Source organism: Bactrocera latifrons, unplaced genomic scaffold (genome assembly GCF_001853355.1).
Source record: "Bactrocera latifrons isolate USDA-ARS-PBARC rearing strain unplaced genomic scaffold, ASM185335v1 scaffold_12, whole genome shotgun sequence".
Lineage (NCBI taxonomy): Eukaryota > Metazoa > Arthropoda > Insecta > Diptera > Tephritidae > Bactrocera > Bactrocera latifrons.
In genome coordinates this window covers 647,544-667,399 of record NW_017534630.1, presented here as the reverse complement: position 1 = coordinate 667,399, position 19,856 = coordinate 647,544, and the positions used below count along the sequence as shown (strand labels likewise).

The following is a 19,856-nucleotide window of genomic DNA, read 5'->3' as shown; positions in this document are numbered from 1 at the left end:
CCCTGATTTTGATGGTGGCTATAAAAATGTACGCAACAGAAATACGACTTAACCGATTTTTATGAAATTAAAAAAAAATAAATAAAAACAGTGTAAAGGACGGAAAGTGCATCAAAAGAGCTGTCTGACATAACCATATTAATTACAAAAAAAAAAATAAATTTCATTTCAATTTGTCGAATATAACATCTGATGAAATTTGACCTGTAATTAAAAAAAAGCAATACCCGTTAATATAACGGTGGTATAAAAACTTTTTTCCAACTCTCAATTAACAGATATTTCTTTTCCAATTTACATGTGATCAAATTTAACCCGGATTTAAAAAAAAAAAAGCTACAATTCTCTTTAATAAAATGCTAATTACTACTTTCAAAATGGAAGACCAAGGTGTGGCATCTTAATTCTACTTTCATCGAATTTTTCGTTTTCTCGGCTTCAGCTTATTTTTTGGAGCGCCATTTACTACATTTTAGGACAATTTCACCGACATATTCAAATATATTCATAAACCCACATGTTCTCACCAGAAATTATGTGAATGATGAATGTTGGTTCCTAAGCTTTGTTGACAAGCATTTCTTTTGCGGCTTCTATTCGACGTTGCTTAACCGAAATGGGTCGATGTTCACTGCTAATTCTCTTATGCCAACACGATGACTTTCAAGCGCGATTTCTTTCACTTTTTCAGAGTTACCATCATCATGTTAACAATAGTAGATGGAGTTTCGCATGAGGCAACTTGTAGATCACTTCCCGATTTTCACAGAATGTTAGAAACCACAGATATTGTTTTCATTTTTTGAAGTAAGAAATTATTTTGAACTTCACCAAACTAAACTGCAACCGTAATTTAAAATATATATTAAAATTATAAAATCATGACAAATTGAACAAAAATTCCAAAGGCAGAAACCAAGACGCCATTTAACTTATTAATATCATCTTACCACGTAGTCCTCTATAATTGCTTCTCACTGAGCTTAAATCTTCATACTCGGGAACTTAGATAGTATTCAAAATTTATAAATATGTATATACTGACATATCTATAGTTTATTTGGGAGCTCTTGAATGCCCTGCTTTGCCATAAACATTGGGTTTGTTTCTTTTGGCCTGACAGCTGTCACTCCAGTTACCATTAGCGGCGAGCAAGTAATCGCTGACTTCAACGCAATGCCGGTAATCAATACAATGACCATATGTGTAAAATATTTTCGATATTTTGGAGCGAACAGCGACAGTTTTGGTCGAATGTGAGTAAAAGTTGTTTGCCGGCAGCCGACAATGCGATAAGCTACGGCGGATCACGTGTGACCGTGAAAGATTGCCAAAATACGCTAAGGAATGACTGAAATATCAAACTTAAAAATGTACATATACATTCCATTTGACTGCTTGCACGTTTTTCAAATTTTTATAAGCATTTAATGGCTACTTTTTACAGTTTATGTATCCACAATCTACAAAACTTTACTGTTGACCTATAATTTTTGAGATAAACTGGTCTGTTGCTTCCTAAATATCTCGCACCCAATAAAAAATGCGAGATAAACTGTGTTAAGTGAAATAAAATAATCAAAAACTGCCGCAGGTGTACATTGCTTGAAATGTGAAAAAGTTCAAAAATACAGAGTGTCTATACCATTTGACCAAAAATTTAATATTAATGTATATACTCTTTAAAAATAATATTCGAATTTGATTTTCATTTAATTTTTTAGCATTCTTAAGTTCTTTTCAATGCTTTTTATTTAGCATGGTTTAAAAAGAGCTGAAACTTTTTAAAATAAATATGGTTCATACATTTGTCATGTATTTTTTCCTATTTGATTAAAGATACTATTATTACTCTTTTTCTATTTCAGTAAAAACAAGTACGACTCGGACTGATTTTCATAAACTAGGCGCAAAACTCGATTTTTAATAAAAAAATTTTTTTTTTAATTTTTTGTGGCAACTCTGTTTTAGTTTAATATGCATATAATTTCGAACTCGGGCTGGTCCAATTAAACTGCGCCCAAAAAGCGATTTTTTAATTAAATTGTTTTTTCAATTTTTTGTGGCAACTGTGTTTAAAGAACTTAATATGTATATTATTGTATGTCCGACTCGGACTGGTCAACTTTAACTTGGCTAGAAAATCGATTTTTTGATAAAAAATATTTCTAATTTTTGGGGTAACTCTGTTTAAAAAACTTAATATATAAATAATTTCAGACTTGGATTAAATTGGGAGCAAAAATCGATCTTTAAATAAAATATATATGTTTTTTAATTTTTTCTGGCAGCTCTGTTTAAAGAATTTAATATGCATATTATTTCCCACACGAAGTGATCCACTTAAACTGTGCAAGAAAATCGAACTTTTGATAACAATTTCTTTTTTTTTAATTTTTTCTGGCAACTCTGTTTAAAAAATTCAAAATGTGTATAATATAATTATCGTGTGCTTACACTTATTTGATAATATCTTTAATAATGATAAAATAATTTTTTGTTTCTCAATTTTAATCAAGTTGGCAACTCATATGATAATAGATGAGAGCGGCTTATAATACACACTATTGTGTGTAAAAAAAACTAATTTTTAACAGCTGCACATTATTAGAAGCAATCTGCGGGCGAAATTGCACTTAACCATGTAACCACCCTGTATTGTTACAAAACCGTTTGAACTGTACATGAAAAATTAATTTAGCGGATAATGTTTGTGTAACAAAAACAACAAAGTTTTTAGTAGCCGTACAAAAAACGAAGCCGACGTGAGCTATAAAATTTACAGAAGCTTAAAGTAATTTGTTTATCAGCAGTTTGAGATCTTTCGGCCTGATTGCATGCGCTGCAACACAAATATAAACAACAACAAGCGTATATTTATTTTATATATACACGAATATGTTAGTGTAAGAATGTCATGGATTTACATTGTTACCGTAAATTGTGCAATAAGTTCGAGTTCACATGCAAATACGCGCACATACAGACATACTCATTTGCTGCTCTTTATATGTACATAGCTGCAACATCAGCTACTACAACCTACTTCCCTCACATGCATCGCTAAGTGCTCGCCATCGTGCCTTTGCTTCCATGTGTCAGCTGCAACAATGTTTTAGTTAACATTGCAACATATACATATGTATGTATGCATGTGGCATGCTTCTTGGTGTAACGGCGCGCATGCACCACTCGCCAATTTCTGTGCAAACTCTACACTTCAGCAACTATTGTGTCCGCCCATGCCGGCAATAACAATCAAACTCATTGTCTATGTGGTGCGACATGGCGTATGCGGCTGCGGAAATCACACACGAGTGCATTTATTGTAGAGGCGTACTAATTTGAGTGTGGCGCCCTTTAACAACGGACAAATGATTATATTCTCGTTTGCACTGCGCTGATTACCTATTGTTTCTATACCAGCAGTTATATACACACACACATATGTATGTGTATATGCAGTCTTCAGATTCTTAGGTTTCAGGATGTGATTTTTAGTTTTCAGTATGTGGTTATGCACATTAGCGCTTGGGTGCAAACTTAAACTAGTTTTGTGGTAATTAAATTGCAACATAACGGTGTCAATAAGAACAGTTAGAAATATAATTAAAGATATTTATTTTATATCTCATCTAAAAGTATATACCAGAAAAATTTCGTTTAAAGCTAAATACAAGAAAATATTTTATTTAAGGGTTTCTCTTCGAATATTTACTAATACTAGGAAAAAAAATGGCATCAATTCGGTAAGCGGGGTTTAAATGAACCAGTCCGGGTCAAATTTGATCTTAAGTGTATATGGACGAATGGGATTTCAAAAATTAAATTTTTTTTCAGTTATAATAAATTTAGGTATGCAATAAGCAAATGTATAGCTCTTGAGTTAAAAATTATTAAAATTATTTACAAACACATATGCAAAAATATTGAATGCACATGAAATTATCTTACGTGCAGCACTCATATGCTCATAAGCGTAGGTAAATATATATTTCTGAGTATATATCCACATAAACGTCAGTATATTTTTACGACCATGCAATAGCGGCGTCTGCACAGTCACATAAATAACGTTCTATATACAATACATATATATATATATGTGTGTGTGTGTGTGTGTGTGTGTGCTGGTTGTAAACGTTATTTAGAGGTGCAATGCGGGTATGGTTATATCCTATGTTTTCTGTACCATACAATCAGATTATCACACAACTTTGAATGAAATTTGTATTGCGCTCAATTGGGCGTGGGCGCCAACAGTTTGTGTTTGCTTGCCAATTTATTTGTGAAACGATGCTCAGCTGCCATAACACGATTGCTGCGCCTGCGCTGGAGATTATTTTAGTGAAAATTTTACTATTCGCTGTTTGGGTTATAAGTTTGTGATTTTACACGATTTACACATCCGTGATGAAGGGTAAAAAGTTTCTTAAAATATTTTCTGCATGAAAAGTTTCAAAAAATTCACAAACAAGATTTTGAAAAAAAATTTTTTTTTAATTCAAAATTCTTGCGTAAAAGTTTATTTAAGCCAAAATATTTTTGCGCTGACTTTTTCAAACAATTGCTTTTTATCGAAATAGTAATATATGTTATAGATTCCTGTGGATTGTTTTGTCGCCCGTCTCTGAAATCTTCAGATGTTTTCATCTGCATTTTTCTATAAAAAACACTGATTAATGTTACGAAAAACCTTTAGGTGACCTTTAGGAATTCTTTCCAATGCCTTATCAAGAAATATATATTTTATGCTGGTCAAAGGAATTATCGATGAAGTATCTGGGGATGGTGTGCTACTTTCAACCCTTGGTCTTTAGACAATTGTAGTCGTATATTTATTTGATATATGTTCATATTCTGAGCTATTATTAATTATGAAGAACACTTACACTTATTTAATATAAAAATCAAGAAAACCTTACATATGGTTCAATAATAAAAATATTTCCATAGAACAACTTGATTTTCTATAGCAACTATATAATATAATTGTCCGATCTGAACAATTTCTTAGGAGACTATACAACTACCTTATACAATATATATCCGTGCTGCATTTCGTGAAGATATATTCTCAATTAAAAAAATTTTCTATACAAACACTTGATTCCGGTCGTTCAATTTCAATGCAGCTATAGCATATGGTGGCCCGATATAGGCGGTTCCAGCAAATCAGCCGCTTCTTCAGAAGAAAATTACGTGTGCGAAATTTCAAATCGGTATATCAAAAACTAGTAACTGAGAGACTAGTCCCGAATAATTAGCGAAGTAAATTTTCCCACACACAGAAGAATTAATACAAACTAACAGGCAAATTAAATAATTAATAAGTACTTTATTATTTAAATAGCTCACACTATTTATTCGTCGTTGACAAATACTGCTCGATTAATGTAAATTAGTTGAATACTTTAATAACCCTTCAAGTTCCACCTCATTACACAAAAGACTTAAGACACGAACCTAATCATGACCAATGAGTTGACAGCAGGCAATAAGAACAATACAAACTTAACTGCTCTAATATCATGCGCGCTTTCAAATTCCACATGGACATAAAATATTTGCAATGCAAAAGACATTAAAGTGTAGAAATAACAGCAACAGTATGGATATCAGTGCAAAAGTCAGAACAAGCACGACTATTTTGCATACGTAACAACGTAACGGTGTATAGTTCAAAGTTAAAAAATATGTTATTGCAAATAATTTGTATATATATATATATATATATATATATATATATGTTTGTCATAGCACACACTTTCATTTTTACAACAAAAAAAAAACATTTTTACAACAAAAAGCACAGCGGTGTGCGTCAATAAGCTAAATAAGTTTTATCCAGCAGCAAGTGTCGGCAATAAAAATAACAACAAATGTAAAAAAGAAATAAAACTAAATCCAAGCACAAACGACAAGCTTTTAAAAAGACAAGTGCAAGGAAATTAAAAAAAATCAAATTTAAATGCAAAGAAAAAGGTGAAAAACATGCCACAGCTGCTACAATGACATAATTCACATGCACATTAAGTGACAAAGTGACGGAAGGGTGCAGCAAAGTGTTGAAAGTATGCGCATGCGTTGCACACCGTGCACCAGCTACAGCACATGCGCGAATGCCAAACACTGAACCAAGGCACAGACACTGCATTCAAACACACAACCAAAATTGGTTTACTGGGACAGCAGTTCGCAGCCGAAAACAACAACAAATAAACTAAAAATACAGCGAGACACTGAATCACTATGTCAGCACGCTGGGCGAGCGTTCACATAGCCAAACGCATATAACGATAAATCGCAAAAACCATGGACTTCGCAGCATTTTTACTGCCGCATAGCAAAGCAGCAACCCAAGCAAGCAACAATGTAAACGCGACGTTCAGCGCGCTTGGTGACCGAGTGGCCAAAAGCCGGCCGACTAAATCGAAATATAACGAAGCGTTGCAAATAGGCATGAAAATGAAATGAGATACAGCAATAGAATATGAGGCCCTGGGCAGTAGAAAACCATTCCAGCGGGATATGCCTATATATATATATTTGTATATATAGAGTATGTATAGTATATAATGTGTATTTGCTACTTTTGTAACTTCATTAGCGCAGCTCTCCTCCCCATTGTGTACTTCAACAGCTATTTAACAAGTTGCTGGAGGCATGTTTTAGGCTTTTCTAATCATCGGTGGTTAATCGCTGGGTAGCGAAAGTGAAACCAATGCACAATTGTACGCAGCTGGAAGTGCTGCGCTTCTATCGCGCCGACCTGGTGAAGGCTCAATTTGAGGAAATGCCTTTAGTTATGCGAAAGCTCAAATAAAATACGTTGTACAAGTAAATGCATTGTCTGGCAGTTATTTTAAATGCTATGGTCCAAAAAAGTAGTTGGTTTTCTCAATTCCGTTAATTTGACTACATTCCAGCGTTTTTAAACTGGTGAAATTATTTTAAAATTTTGTTTCATTTTATATGGGAAAAGGGTTACTAGATATTACTTCAGTAACAAGAGAGTGTATCTAAAATAATTTTAAAAATAATAATATCCACTAAATATATGAAAGCTAGCTTGAAAGTGTATCATCTGATCAAATGTGACTCAGACAGGTCCATATAAACTGTACAAGAAAATATTGTAAGGATAACATAACCTCTTTTCTTGGTCTGAGAGCTCCTTTTTTATTTCTAAAACCGTCGCTTGTCTCAACGGAAATCAAGCCTAGTGTGACGGTTGGCTCGTTCTTCATCGCCTCCTCTGTTGTACAGGGTATTGCCATCCAAAAATTGTATGGTTTGATATATCAACATAAAACATCGATCAGCCTATATTAATATATATTGGGTAATCCACAAAAACGTTCCCTACATTTTAAAAGAAAACAAACACAGAAAGAACATTCTTTAGCATTTATTTTTTGAAGATTATCTTTTTAAACTGTTTGCCGCAGCTACCTCTCAGACAGTCAATCCGTTGAGTTCAATTTTCGATGACCCGTTCGAGCCTTTCTACTGCTAACTGGTAAATATCAAGCGTAAAGTTTTGCTCCAAGGCCTAAATCGAAGTGGGGTTGTTCGCGTAGACTTTAGACATAACGTACCCCACCAGGAAAAGGTCTACTGGTGTTATATCACACGATCTTGGTGGACAATAGATCGGTCAAGAATATGAAACCACCTGCTCACCGAAGGGTTCTCTCACTAAATGTATTGATCGATGCGACGTGTGAGAGGCGACACTTCTCTTCTTCTTGTTGAAAGCAAATATCGCCGAGATCAAGAGCTTCAATTTCAGTCATCATAAATCGGTTATCATGACTCGATTGAAGTCGCCATTAGCGGCTACGTTCTTCAAGAAGTATAGATCGGTGATTTTACTGCCCCACAAGCCACACCAAACCGTTGTTTTTACTTGGTGAAATGGCAACTCTTGAATTTCTTGAGGTTACTCTTCGACCCAAATGCGCCAATTTTTTTTTTTTTTTTTATTTTTTATTTTTTTTTTGTTTACATACCCATTGAGCCAGTAATGCCTCTCATCAGCGAACAAAATTTAGCTCGAAAACGTCGGATCTTCTTGAAACTTTCCCAGAACCCAAAAAGCGAAGCAATGCGTAACACGTGATCTGTCAAAGAAAAGCTTCTGAAAAAAGTAAATCTACGTGAATCACCCGTTACCGTACTTATATACAGCCATAGTTATTATGCTTTATGGTACAGTTAATTTCACACAATTTTCGCCTTTGATTGATTGACCTGTGTAAAAAAAGCTATAAAAATGTCTAGCTAAATTGCATTTTAAATGAAGCCATAATTGATCACTTAAGCCTTTTTAATAGTGGCAGCGTTCAAGTTCAATCCAATACATACACACACACACACTACCATAAAGATATCAAAGGGCGAACCGCTGAATTTTCACTTTCATGCCTTCACTTCAAGTATTTAGGCGAAATACGAAATTTATTTTAACCTTGAAACTGCTGGCACTAGAGCCAAGTCAAAGCAATTTTCCACTTGGCAGAAAACCGTAAGAAGTGGCTTAAATAGCGCACTTAAACAGCTGTCAAAAAAGCGGGCAATTTTTGGGGATGTAAGAAAGTATCTCAACATTGGGTTTCATTTTCGTGCCATGCTCGCCGACTTAATGATTGGGTATAACTCTATTAACTGATAGCGCAAACGTGGCGCGGATGTGAGATTTTCAACTTGCTCTTCTGTATGCGGTAAATCAAGTTGAAGGCTGGCGCTCGTCTAAACAGATTGAACTAAATATATATGTGTAATTACTTAAAAATGCATATGTGTCTTACATTTCATTTGGATAATAGAAATCACTTCACTCTCATACAAAACTGTCTAGATATTTTTTTTGCCTGGTCAAATTGTTAGGCCATTGACGGTGTAATCGACTATTAACTGCCCTGCTTGACATGGCTCGTTTGTGACCTCCTGCCTGCTGTTCGCCTGACCACCTGTACACGCACAAGCGGCTAAACCTGATAGATTAAAAGACATGAGTGATCAAATGCGCGTGTATGTGAGTGTGTTTGAATGCTCTCTTGATTAAAGCGTAAATTTTTCTTTCATTTTCCACTTTTTACTTTTAATAAAAGTGGTTTCTGATTGTATTTTTCAATGCAAAAAATCGTGTTTGCTAAGCTTTCACTTTTCATTTTGCTAAATCAAGATATTTAAATAAGTCCGGCAATATGTAAAATGTAGTCAAATTTTAGTAATTGTGAAATTCTTGATTAAATACTTTTTTGAAATAAAAAAAAAATTTTTTTTGTCACAAACTTTATTATCACTTTTCAAAGCGCTCCTTCAAATCTATACCAGTATCCCAAGTCCTATTCTCTACATAAGTTATTTGATTCCCTCTCATTATCCCAATAAATGTATGGCGGTTTGCCCGGCTCAGATTATTTCTTGCTGACAAGGTTACTTTAGATTAGATTAGATGGTTGATCAATGGTCGTACGTGGACTACTACATGCACTCCTTTATGATGCCAGAGAAGAGAAGAACTGCTGTGTTCGAACTATAAATTACCAAAACGCTTAGTAGCCAATACAAATTTTCACATTTAAAAAAGGAGTGTTGAGTTGTTTCCACCTCATCTTTTTCCATGCAGCTTCTGCAGGTGGCCTCTGGTAGGATTTCCAGCCTTACTGCGTGGATGTCAATAGGACAATGGCCCGTTAAAAGCCCCACAACTAGGGAGAGACGTGATTTCATTCGTTAATCACCTTACTGGTCCTCTCCTCCAACGGCATCTTTCGCAGTCATATACCTTCCGGCGATGTCCACGGGCAATAATTACAGGATGGCGTTAAGTGATATTCATGCAGTGGACCCGCCTGTTGAACTCTCGCGATTTTCTTTCCAAGTGTGATCTTTTTAGAGCTCTCCATCACACGAAAACCATAAAATCTTGCAAGGTATGCACAATGGACAATGCACAATGGACGAGAAATGCCTCAATCTACCCACCTCATCTCTTTCCATACATATTAGACATACTTCGACAAACACCCAAATTGCGGGTATGAGCCGCACTGACAAACACTTAAATGTATATGCTTTCGATCTGCATTTTCTTGAGACATCTTGCTATGAATTAGTGGCCTTCATCTTGAATGTATTGAGTTCATCCATGTGAAAAGCTGATTATCTCTCTATATTTTCAATGCTAACACTTTCGAGCAGAATTATCTTCGCTTCGCTGATCTTAAAACCGTTGAGAGAGCAGTAGCAACAAAGCGATTTTTTATAACTTTTTGTTGGCAACCTTGTTTATGATCACTTTTTATACAAATGTTAGACAAACCGTGAAACTATCCTTAATGACCTTCGGTCCAAAAATTTCAGCCTAAAACATGTATGATTATTACAATTTTTTTATTATTTTTTTTTTTTTATATCAATTTTTCCATGAGGGCAATAAAGAGCATAGAAATGCCTGCAAAATCTAACAGAATCTTCCAAAAAATACATTAACCTTTCGAAGGTGACCTTATGTTTGATCTAAAGTCTAATTTCAGTTACATTGAATTTAAAAATATAATATCAAAAAGACATGTTATCCTTAATATGTATATTGAATTACGACCGAAAAGGCGACTCGGTGTGAGTTGTCGAAGAGAAGTCGAAGAGCAACAACCATTGAAGTCAGGTCGACTGTTGTAAATTACATTAATTTATATTTGTATTTTCTTTATTAATTGTTTCTTTTTAAATAAATTTAATTTGGTTATCATAAACGTATCGTATGTACTGCTCATGTGTATCGTGTCAACATTCAAAAGGAATCGTATCTTTGCGCTTAAATGATGCACGTGTCAATATTCTTATTTAGAAAAAAAAAGAAAAAAGGCGTATGCTTCGTAGATACAAGACTTCTTATTCTGTATCAACAATGTCCAAAAAAAGTTTACCGCTTTAAAAAAATATGTCGATGTTTTATATGGCAATCGACTTCACAGTAAAAAAATTAATCTTAGGAACGGAAGCAGAAATGTGACAAAGCCATAAAAAAATCTTTCTCAAAAGATATACAAAAAAAGTCCATCTATATATAATATATGCACAGACCGCACTGAAGCTAATCATTACCACATTTCCAGCTCAATTGAAAAGAAACTTTAGCCTTTTGTGACCAATTTGCAGGCACGTCACGTTCGCCAACGCAGCTGATGCGCTTTTCGGTTTGCTGCAAACGGCTGCTGCCCAAAGAAAATCAAAAAAAAACCATAAACAGCATGCTTGTATGTTTACTTGTTAGTGTCAACTGTAATTTACGAGCTTGTACAATTGAAATTTACGAGTATTTTTAATGTCATTCGGAAGCAATGTTGTTATTACTTTAGCGTTTTGCTTATTCTCTTCGTTTTTTATTTTCGTACCGCTGTGTGGTAAGGTATGTAAATGTAGACGATTTGATTGCTTTCAAATTAGCGTAAAATGTAGAGCGACGTGTGCGCGTATAAGACACAATTAAAATTTTAATGACGATTGCGTGGTTGCGATGTGAAATTTGATTGAAAGGTTTCGTTGCTGCAGTTTCTTCTTCTCTTCTCATTTCGTGTGTTGACCTCAGTTCGAGGCATTTCTATTGTGATCTTCGGAAAAATAAAATAAAAAAAAGATTTATATAATGTAAAAAAAAAGTACGTTAATCATTGCATGCAAGTAATAATTAATAATGGTTTCCAAAAGTTTTCAAAATAAACAAGTTTCTTCGTTGAGTGGACTGCTCGCTTACATATCACACTTCTAGTCTTAACCCTCAAAGCCAATTTGCTTCTTCTCTGAAGCATCAGTATAAGATTTAGTTATAGCCTTAAGAGCATGATTCAATTTACTTACTTATATCGATCAAACCCGAGACATTTACACTAACAAATATGAAAAGCGATTGTAAATTTAAAAAAAAAATTGTTTTGATTCCAACCAAAGGCCAAGTCGTCCAGAAACTAGTAATCGTGTTGAATTGCTTGAAATCGGTGAAATTATTGTTGACAATATTGGCTAAGTTGCTAAGTGCTAAATTTTACTAAAATCGGTTCAGTAGTTTCGGAGTACATCGCGGACAACGTGATATGTAATATATATATATATTTAAAGGTTATTTTTGAAACAAACTCAGAGCGCTTTTCATCTTTAATTAAAAAATGTTTGTTACTTCTAAGCTTAAACGTCACTAAAAGTATGAAGTAACTTATTTAATTAGTTTATAATATCACGAATTTTGATTAGCCTTTCAATACTCTAAGCAGCTTTAAGCTATTTAACTAAATAACTTTAAATTTATAATTAATTTCAACTCAGCTACAACTTTTAAAATACAAAATTTGTCAAATTGACTACAAAAATATTTTGCATTCCACGAAACTCAATTATTGATACTATTATTTTGTTGTTGCATTCCACATTTATTGACAAATTGTTCTAAAATACTCGCCATGCGCTTAAGTGTTTGCACACCTACTTCCTTTGGTCACCATTAACTAAAATATGTCACCAAATTATCAATAAAACATAAAAAAGAGAATGGCCGTGCATAATTACTTATACATATATATTTATAGTTCGCCATATGCACTTCTTGTTTTTCAAAAAATTTTAATTTTGAAAAAAAAATATTTGGGGCGAATGTGTCACCTTTACACTGGTATCCAAATATCATTAACTGCTTATGATTTTTGGGTATCAGTACAGACAGAGGTGACACATACAGAACACATAATTTTTTTCACAATTACAACTTTTTTTTAATATTTCAGTAATCACTCTACTGATTGTTGAATTTTGACTATAAGCTTTCAAGTACTAATAATGATCCAATCGGTTCAGTAATATGAGGAGCAACGACAATCCTATTCGATTTGTCACTTCTCTGTTCAGGGTGTTTTAGACCTGTTCGCTCGTAAAAAAAAAGCTAAAAGCAACAAAATAATACAACTGAAAAAAGTATGAGAGGATATGTTGATTCCTCATAAACTGTTGAAACACCTGATGATTTTATCTCTACTTGATTATACTACTCTGTTGCGATTATACTTGTTGTTTTTTCGATTACTACATTAAAAACGGTTAGTGCTTGTCCACAGCAAACTTATCTTGGGAAAATCAATCAATGTTCAAATTAAAGAGAATTGACAAATATAAATTCTAACTTAACAATCAGTGTGTAAATTAATCAATAAATTGCTTTATATAGTCATTTGCAAACTTTTAAACAAAAAAATCGCTTCTTTTTAATATTTATAACCTTGAACCTACACCTTCAAGACATATGTATAAATATACCCTAGCGCTCATTTTAGCCAACTAAACATAATCACTCTCTCAATCAATTGATTATCTCCTCCACTTCATACACAGACGGCTTGCAGTGGTGTTGCTGAAATTGAAAGTGGTAAACGGTAATCACTGGTTTCGTTCCAGACTGCATAGCACCGGCAAGCCAAAGCCGTTAAGTACACGATTTCAACAACAAAAAAAACATTAACCTTGTCAGTGGCGAATGTAACACAAATTGGTCACAGTTTGGCTTGAGAGACGCGGCAATGGGGCAATATACATGTGCATTTGTCCACTGAACATTTGACAAAGATATGAATGAATGACTGGGGAATAAGAAAAAAGTTAAAAAAAAAAATTAAAAAACAGTTATAATAAAAAAGCAGAGTAAAACTGTAGAGCCCATTCCGAAATCGCCAATAAAGTTGGCGCTGAAAGTGAAAATCGTTTAGGCTATGAATCGAATTATTCAATTTTCAAAAAAAAAGTCGGCTGCATATAATCATTAGCGCAAATTTACGCTTGTTTGTCACATCAAATCTGCTTCACCACACTATTTCTGCTTACAGTCCTGTCTTGATTTTCGGCGTAACGCTGAGTTGCATTTTTTTATAGGTTTTTGGTTTGAGTTATCACCGCATCTGTTTCTCGCGCTCAGTGGTCATGGTTGAACTACAAATAAGTTCAACAGAGTTTTAATAGAAAATATTTTATATTATTTTTTATATATATATATACAATATTGTTTGTAATATTGTAATATTATTCAAAACTTTTTTTCCTTCAGTTTTTATAATTTTTATAGGGTTTCCCAATTTTTTTATATCCTTCATATTTTTTTTTGAAAATACTTGAGTGACTATGGTATTTATTTCATTTTGATTGGTAGTTTTATAGATTCACACTTGTGAGGAAAGTGTTCAAGAGCTTTGGTTTAGACCATAAATTGATTTATATCGCATTGCACTTGAATTTGCAATTGATAACTAATGAATCTTGACAGCTGTGGTAAAAGTGACATTGGATAAAACCACATTTTTTGTTACTTTATATTTATTTGGTTTTCAAGAGTAAGCGAGGTAACTTTTGATACTATTTCATAGAGCATCTCTGGGCTTTAGAATGTTGGCAGCTAGTGATCTATTCAGCGTACTAATGTTTTTATACCCCAAACAGTTGCCACAAAGTTTCTTATATCCTAAAGGAAACGCTGCATACCCTATAAAGTGTACATATGTATATATAATATACAAGATGAGTCGATTTAGCCCTGTTCATTTGTCTATCAGCATACATGCGAACTAGTTCTAAGTCAGTTTTTGAGATATCGATTTGAAACTCTAATAAAGTTCTTTCTTAAACGAGAAGTTACTCACTTGTCGGAACCATCGATATCAAAATGCACAATAAAAATCAAGTCCTTGTATGGAAAACTTTTTTGTTTGTAAAGATATCTTCACAAAATTTGACATGAATAATTATTTAAGACAAAGGTACTATCTCCGAACAAACTATTCAGATCGAAATTCTATATCATATAGCTCTCATACAAGCTGACCTCTCGAAATCTTTTTCAAATTGACAAAATATCTTCACGAAATTTCATTTGGAATTTTGTTCAAGGCAACGCCATAACCTAAATATATATTGATCAAATAGCACCACTATAGCATACAGCAGCTTTACAAACTGGCCGATTAAAACCAAAATTTCTGTTTTAGAAACTTATTTTTCTGTGAAGGGCTTTTTATTTATTTATTTTTTTTTTATTCTTTTTTACATTTTTTGCAAATTTACGCAACCTTGAATTTTTCTACAAATACCAACTGCACTAATTTTAATATTTGCTCATATAAATTGTTTAAATTGCCACTTAATTAACATTACGATTATCTAATGCATGCATTGCGTTGAAATGTGCAATTTAGTAAGCTTTCCGTTACCCCAACAAAGTTTTTTGTTAATGCGTTGTTTGTTTAAGCATTTAAATGTGTTTGTGTGTTTGGATACATAAGCCCAAAAACAATATACATTCAAAAACACATTCATATATACAAACATATCTAACACTTTGTTGATTGCTCACTGAATGGACAAACTTATCTTTTCCACATACGCTTTGTTGTTATTTTCTCACTTGCTCGTGGCGCACTCAAGCGTGTGTCTTAAGGGGCCTTAATGCCCTCAGCCGTCGTCACCTTTTTGCCAGCGAAGCAGCTAAACGTCGACGATATGAGTGCGACCATAAAGTGCTGTGATGCTTGAAAAGTTCTGCCATAAACATTACAAACAACAATAACTACATGCACACCCCCACCGCACACATGTGTCGGCGTAGCATTAAATTAGCAACAGTATATGCCTTTTCAAACTTTACTTAGCAGTCAGACATTTTTGTGCGACCTGGCAATCGATTGGCAATTGTTTTGCCAGCTGTCGGTAGGTATGTATTTCGCCCTCAATGCGCTGAAACGTCAAATAGGGAGGCGCACCCATCTTAAGCTTAAGTATAGCGTGCATTACACGCTTGTTGCAGCATCAGCAAACAAACAACGGTTAAGAAGAACAACAATAATACTAGCTATTTTAGTGGCATGCCATAAAGGTCAGTCGGTAGCAGTTGTTGATATTATTGTTGTTAGCGTTATTATTGTTGCTAGTGTTATTGTTTTTGTTGGTGTTATTGCTGTTGGTGTGGCCGTAGTCTGTGTTCTGCTAGACAATACACCAGCTATGTTACACCAGCTATGTACCGGTTTTCGTGTTGCACATACAATGCTGAATACTGACTGACATTCAACTCAAAAGACTTAAGACACATACTCGCTGGCTGGCTGCCTTACTATATATGCGCATAAGCGCAAATGTGGCTTTGTGTGCAAATTGGAAAGTGTAGTTTCAGTTGTTGTGGTTACACAGCTGTAGACACATAGCATAATATTTGTTTTGTTATGCTACTTTACAGTTAGATTATGGTATTTGTTTAAGACGCATGTGACGGCCACAACGAAACTGAAAGTTAAGCAGCACAAAGCAATGGAAAATCTGGAAAACACACTGACGCTGGCTAAACACTTTAAGCCGCAACCATTCGTTGATAACCATTTTCCATCAGTCAATGTCAAGGATTTAATGCTAAACATCAGGCAGTTCGTCAAGCGTTGCGGCAAGCAAGTGTGTGTGTGAATGTGTGGTAGAGTATTTGTGGTAGCGTATTTGTGGTAGCTAATTTGTTGTTTGGCTTACTTTGTTTAAATTTATATATAAAATTGTATGAGTTTTTGCTTTTATGTTTATTATTAGCTTTTTTTTGATTTTGTTTGACATTCATGTCATTGCTTTCTAAGCTCTTGTAATGTTAATTTTGCGTGAAAGCAAAATCATATTCACAACTTAACAATACACTGGTATAACTTGTACATAAAAGTGATAGTAAAACATTTCTTCACCCCACACAATAACAACAAACATTAAAAAAGTGAAGTGAGTTGGCGTTAACCAGCGCCAGTGGTTTGATTATGCGTAGTGATTGCTAATATGTGGCGAATAAGTGTCAATAAAATCGTAAAATGTTTGAGGAAATAAAAGTAATTTGCATAACTGCGCCTTTATATATTTATTATTATTATTTTTGTATTTTTTTAGCGGTTTTAATTTCAAAAGCCGCAGAAATATCAAAAGAATTACCGACGCCTGCGTTTGCTTTTCAATTATAATGAAACGTTAAACTTATTCAACTTGAAATAAGCTCTAAACAAATGATACACACAAGCAAACTACCCAACCCAAAATAGCTCAACCTCAGCGCTGCCCTCTGGGACCTTACGCTGCCTGCTTGTGGCTTCAGTAGACTCTGCAGACTCTCTTAATTTATTTGTTTAGCTTCAAGGTATTTTTCTCTGCACTTTTTAGTTTTTCTTTTGTTAGCAGAACCCAATTATTTTATTTGCTATTGTTTATTTGTTTCTGCTCCATGCCATCGGTTTTAATTTTTGCTTTTGTGCGCCACCAAAGTTTTCGACACTTAATTTTCTGCTCCAAAAAGAATCGAAATTATGTAAACTGCCTCGTGCTGATTTTCACGCCGACAATGACACGCAAATTGTGAGTAATAATGCGATTGAATGCGCATGCGCCAGCTGCTAATGCGCTGAGGTGCTAGGAAGTCGTGAGCAATGGGCGTACTATTGCTTTGTATTAGCATATTTTCGATTTCATTAAAATCGATTTACTTTGTTAGTTATTAAAGGAACTAGCAAATAATACCTAATAGTTAGTAGTGAAAAGAAAAAATATTTCGATTGTGCAGAAATTAAAAGTGTTAAGCAAGTAGTAATGAGCGCTTAACTAAGCTAAAGAACTATTTTAGTATAGAATCAATATTACGGTTGAATAGAAGCCTCAATGTTTGCATTTTTTAGTAATAAAATAAAGGAGGTAATTCGCTAAATGTAGGCAACCATTCGAATTAAATATTCAAAAATATTGTAAAACTGTAGTCTACATTTAGGTTGATTTTAGCAAAGTCACACACCTCAATTAATCAAAAGCTATGTATACTAAAACGAAAAACAAAATCAAAACACAAAGAAGATCTATAATATTTGATTACGAAATTACAACTCAAATTTTAACATAATTCTCATTTTTATCTTCCAGATCAAGCGACTGCCGGCTCGCTGTTCACACCACGTATCGCGACTACATCGCCATTGGAGTCACCATTTTTCTCTGCCACACATGGCGTCGTACAGACACATCCCTCATTGGGCGCCAGCGTACCCAGTCCACTGCCTTTGAATGGCAATAGTCTGGGTAGCGGTGGCGGTCTGTCCAATACGCTTAGTGTTGGCAGTGGTTATCTGAATTCGCGTGGAAATTTGCCAAAATTCAATACAGCACGGTATCCGACTATTGCGAACACCGTAGTCGATCCCAATCCACAATCGCCATTCCGTCATTTGGATTTCTCCACCAGTGCCACCGCCGAATTAAGGCGCAATCCGACATTATCGGCGCCAGATGAGTGCGCACGTGCCTGCCGTGAGGGTGAACCACCACGTATCTGCTACTATCATTTCACTATGGAATTCTACACCGTGCTGGGCGCGTAAGTAAAAACTCAACTCTGCACATATAAAAAAAGATTAGATTTGATTGAAAAGTTTGGTTTAGATGTTTGAGAAGAAAGTTTTTAAGTTTTAAGCAGGCTTGGTTTCAGGGCGACTGAGCACGCTAATTGTGAAATTCTTTTTAAAAAATTTGTTTGTTTTATAAAATACTTCTATTTTAAGAGTAAAGACTTGAAGGGTTTCTTATTACTTAAGGATGACATATCTGGCAGACTGAATCGTCTCATCGTTTACATAATTTACTATTTCCGACTATTTATTACGTCATATATTTGCGGCAGTCAATCAAAAAGAAGAAAGTCATTTCGGCTTCAATGGATTTTTTTTATTATATAATACTTATACGCCAAAATGCAGTAAAGAGTTCAACCAAAAATAGCATCAAATCTTCCTAAATTTTCACACAAATTTCAAACGAAATAGCAATCTTCGTCGTCGGAATATTTGTCACAACAATGATGAATACCTGACATACCGCGGGAACTAACTGCACAATTCAGACCCACAAGCACACATACATTTAACTAACTGCAATTTGTGAACACATCAAAGAAATTGTCAACCACATAATTGACGTAGTAAGCTAAGTTAGTAAGCCATAAACCATTCTGTTAGATAGCGATGACAGTTTGATATTTAAAGTTTATTTACTTGTCTTGTTGCTGGCCATAACACTACGAGTGCGCCGAGCACAAGAAGAATAGCGCGAGTCTCACAAAACTAACAAATAAATCGGCAAGGCATCTTATACGCCGCCGATTCAAAAGACTCCAAACGCATAGCACCAATAACGAACGGCACAACAACAACAGCCAAAGTAGCGTTCGCAGCAGATTAAAAACTAGTCCCAGCGACTTGCACTGCAGCATAGTGGCACGAACGTTGCAAAAGCTTTGTGTTAGAAAAGCAAAAGCAAAAGCAAATGCGCAAAGTAAAAGCAATACAAATAAGTAAGATAAATCGATGCTGCAATTTGCATACTTTCATGCACATATATGTATGCATACATGTACACGCATGCGTGCAATAATGACATATAGACACACCAGCGCAGCAGCAAATTTATTGGCATGCCGTGATAATCGCAGTTATATGGCGCCGCACAAGAATGCATGACAACTTGGTTGTTGTTGTTACAATGTGGAAATGTAAAAAGTAAGAGTATTCGCAAGTTGAGAAGTGACCCTAGCGGAAATTTTGTAACTTACTAAAGAGAGAGATTTTCTGTTTATGTAGGTTTTAGTGCTTTGAAATTTATCAAGAAAATCGGTATGTTGTTGTTGTAGAAACACAGAAAAATATATATAAATGAACAGAAAAAGATGAAGATAAAGATAAAGATAAAGATAAAGATAAAGATAAAGATAAAGATAAAGATAAAGATAAATATAAAGATAAAGATAAAGATAAAGATAA

At 34.3% G+C, this 19,856-nt stretch overlaps 1 protein-coding gene across 3 annotated transcripts in view; it reads left to right on the top strand.

Annotated features, from left to right (window-relative positions):
* LOC108978274 (laccase-5) overlaps nucleotides 1–19,856 on the top strand; it is a 116,272-nt gene that overhangs the window by 69,046 nt on the left and 27,370 nt on the right. For all 3 annotated transcript variants that reach the window (XM_018948448.1, XM_018948447.1, XM_018948446.1), the window contains exon 3: nucleotides 17,968–18,418. In XM_018948448.1, the coding sequence (XP_018803993.1) occupies nucleotides 17,968–18,418 (451 nt within the window). The remainder of the gene's footprint in view (nucleotides 1–17,967; nucleotides 18,419–19,856) is intronic.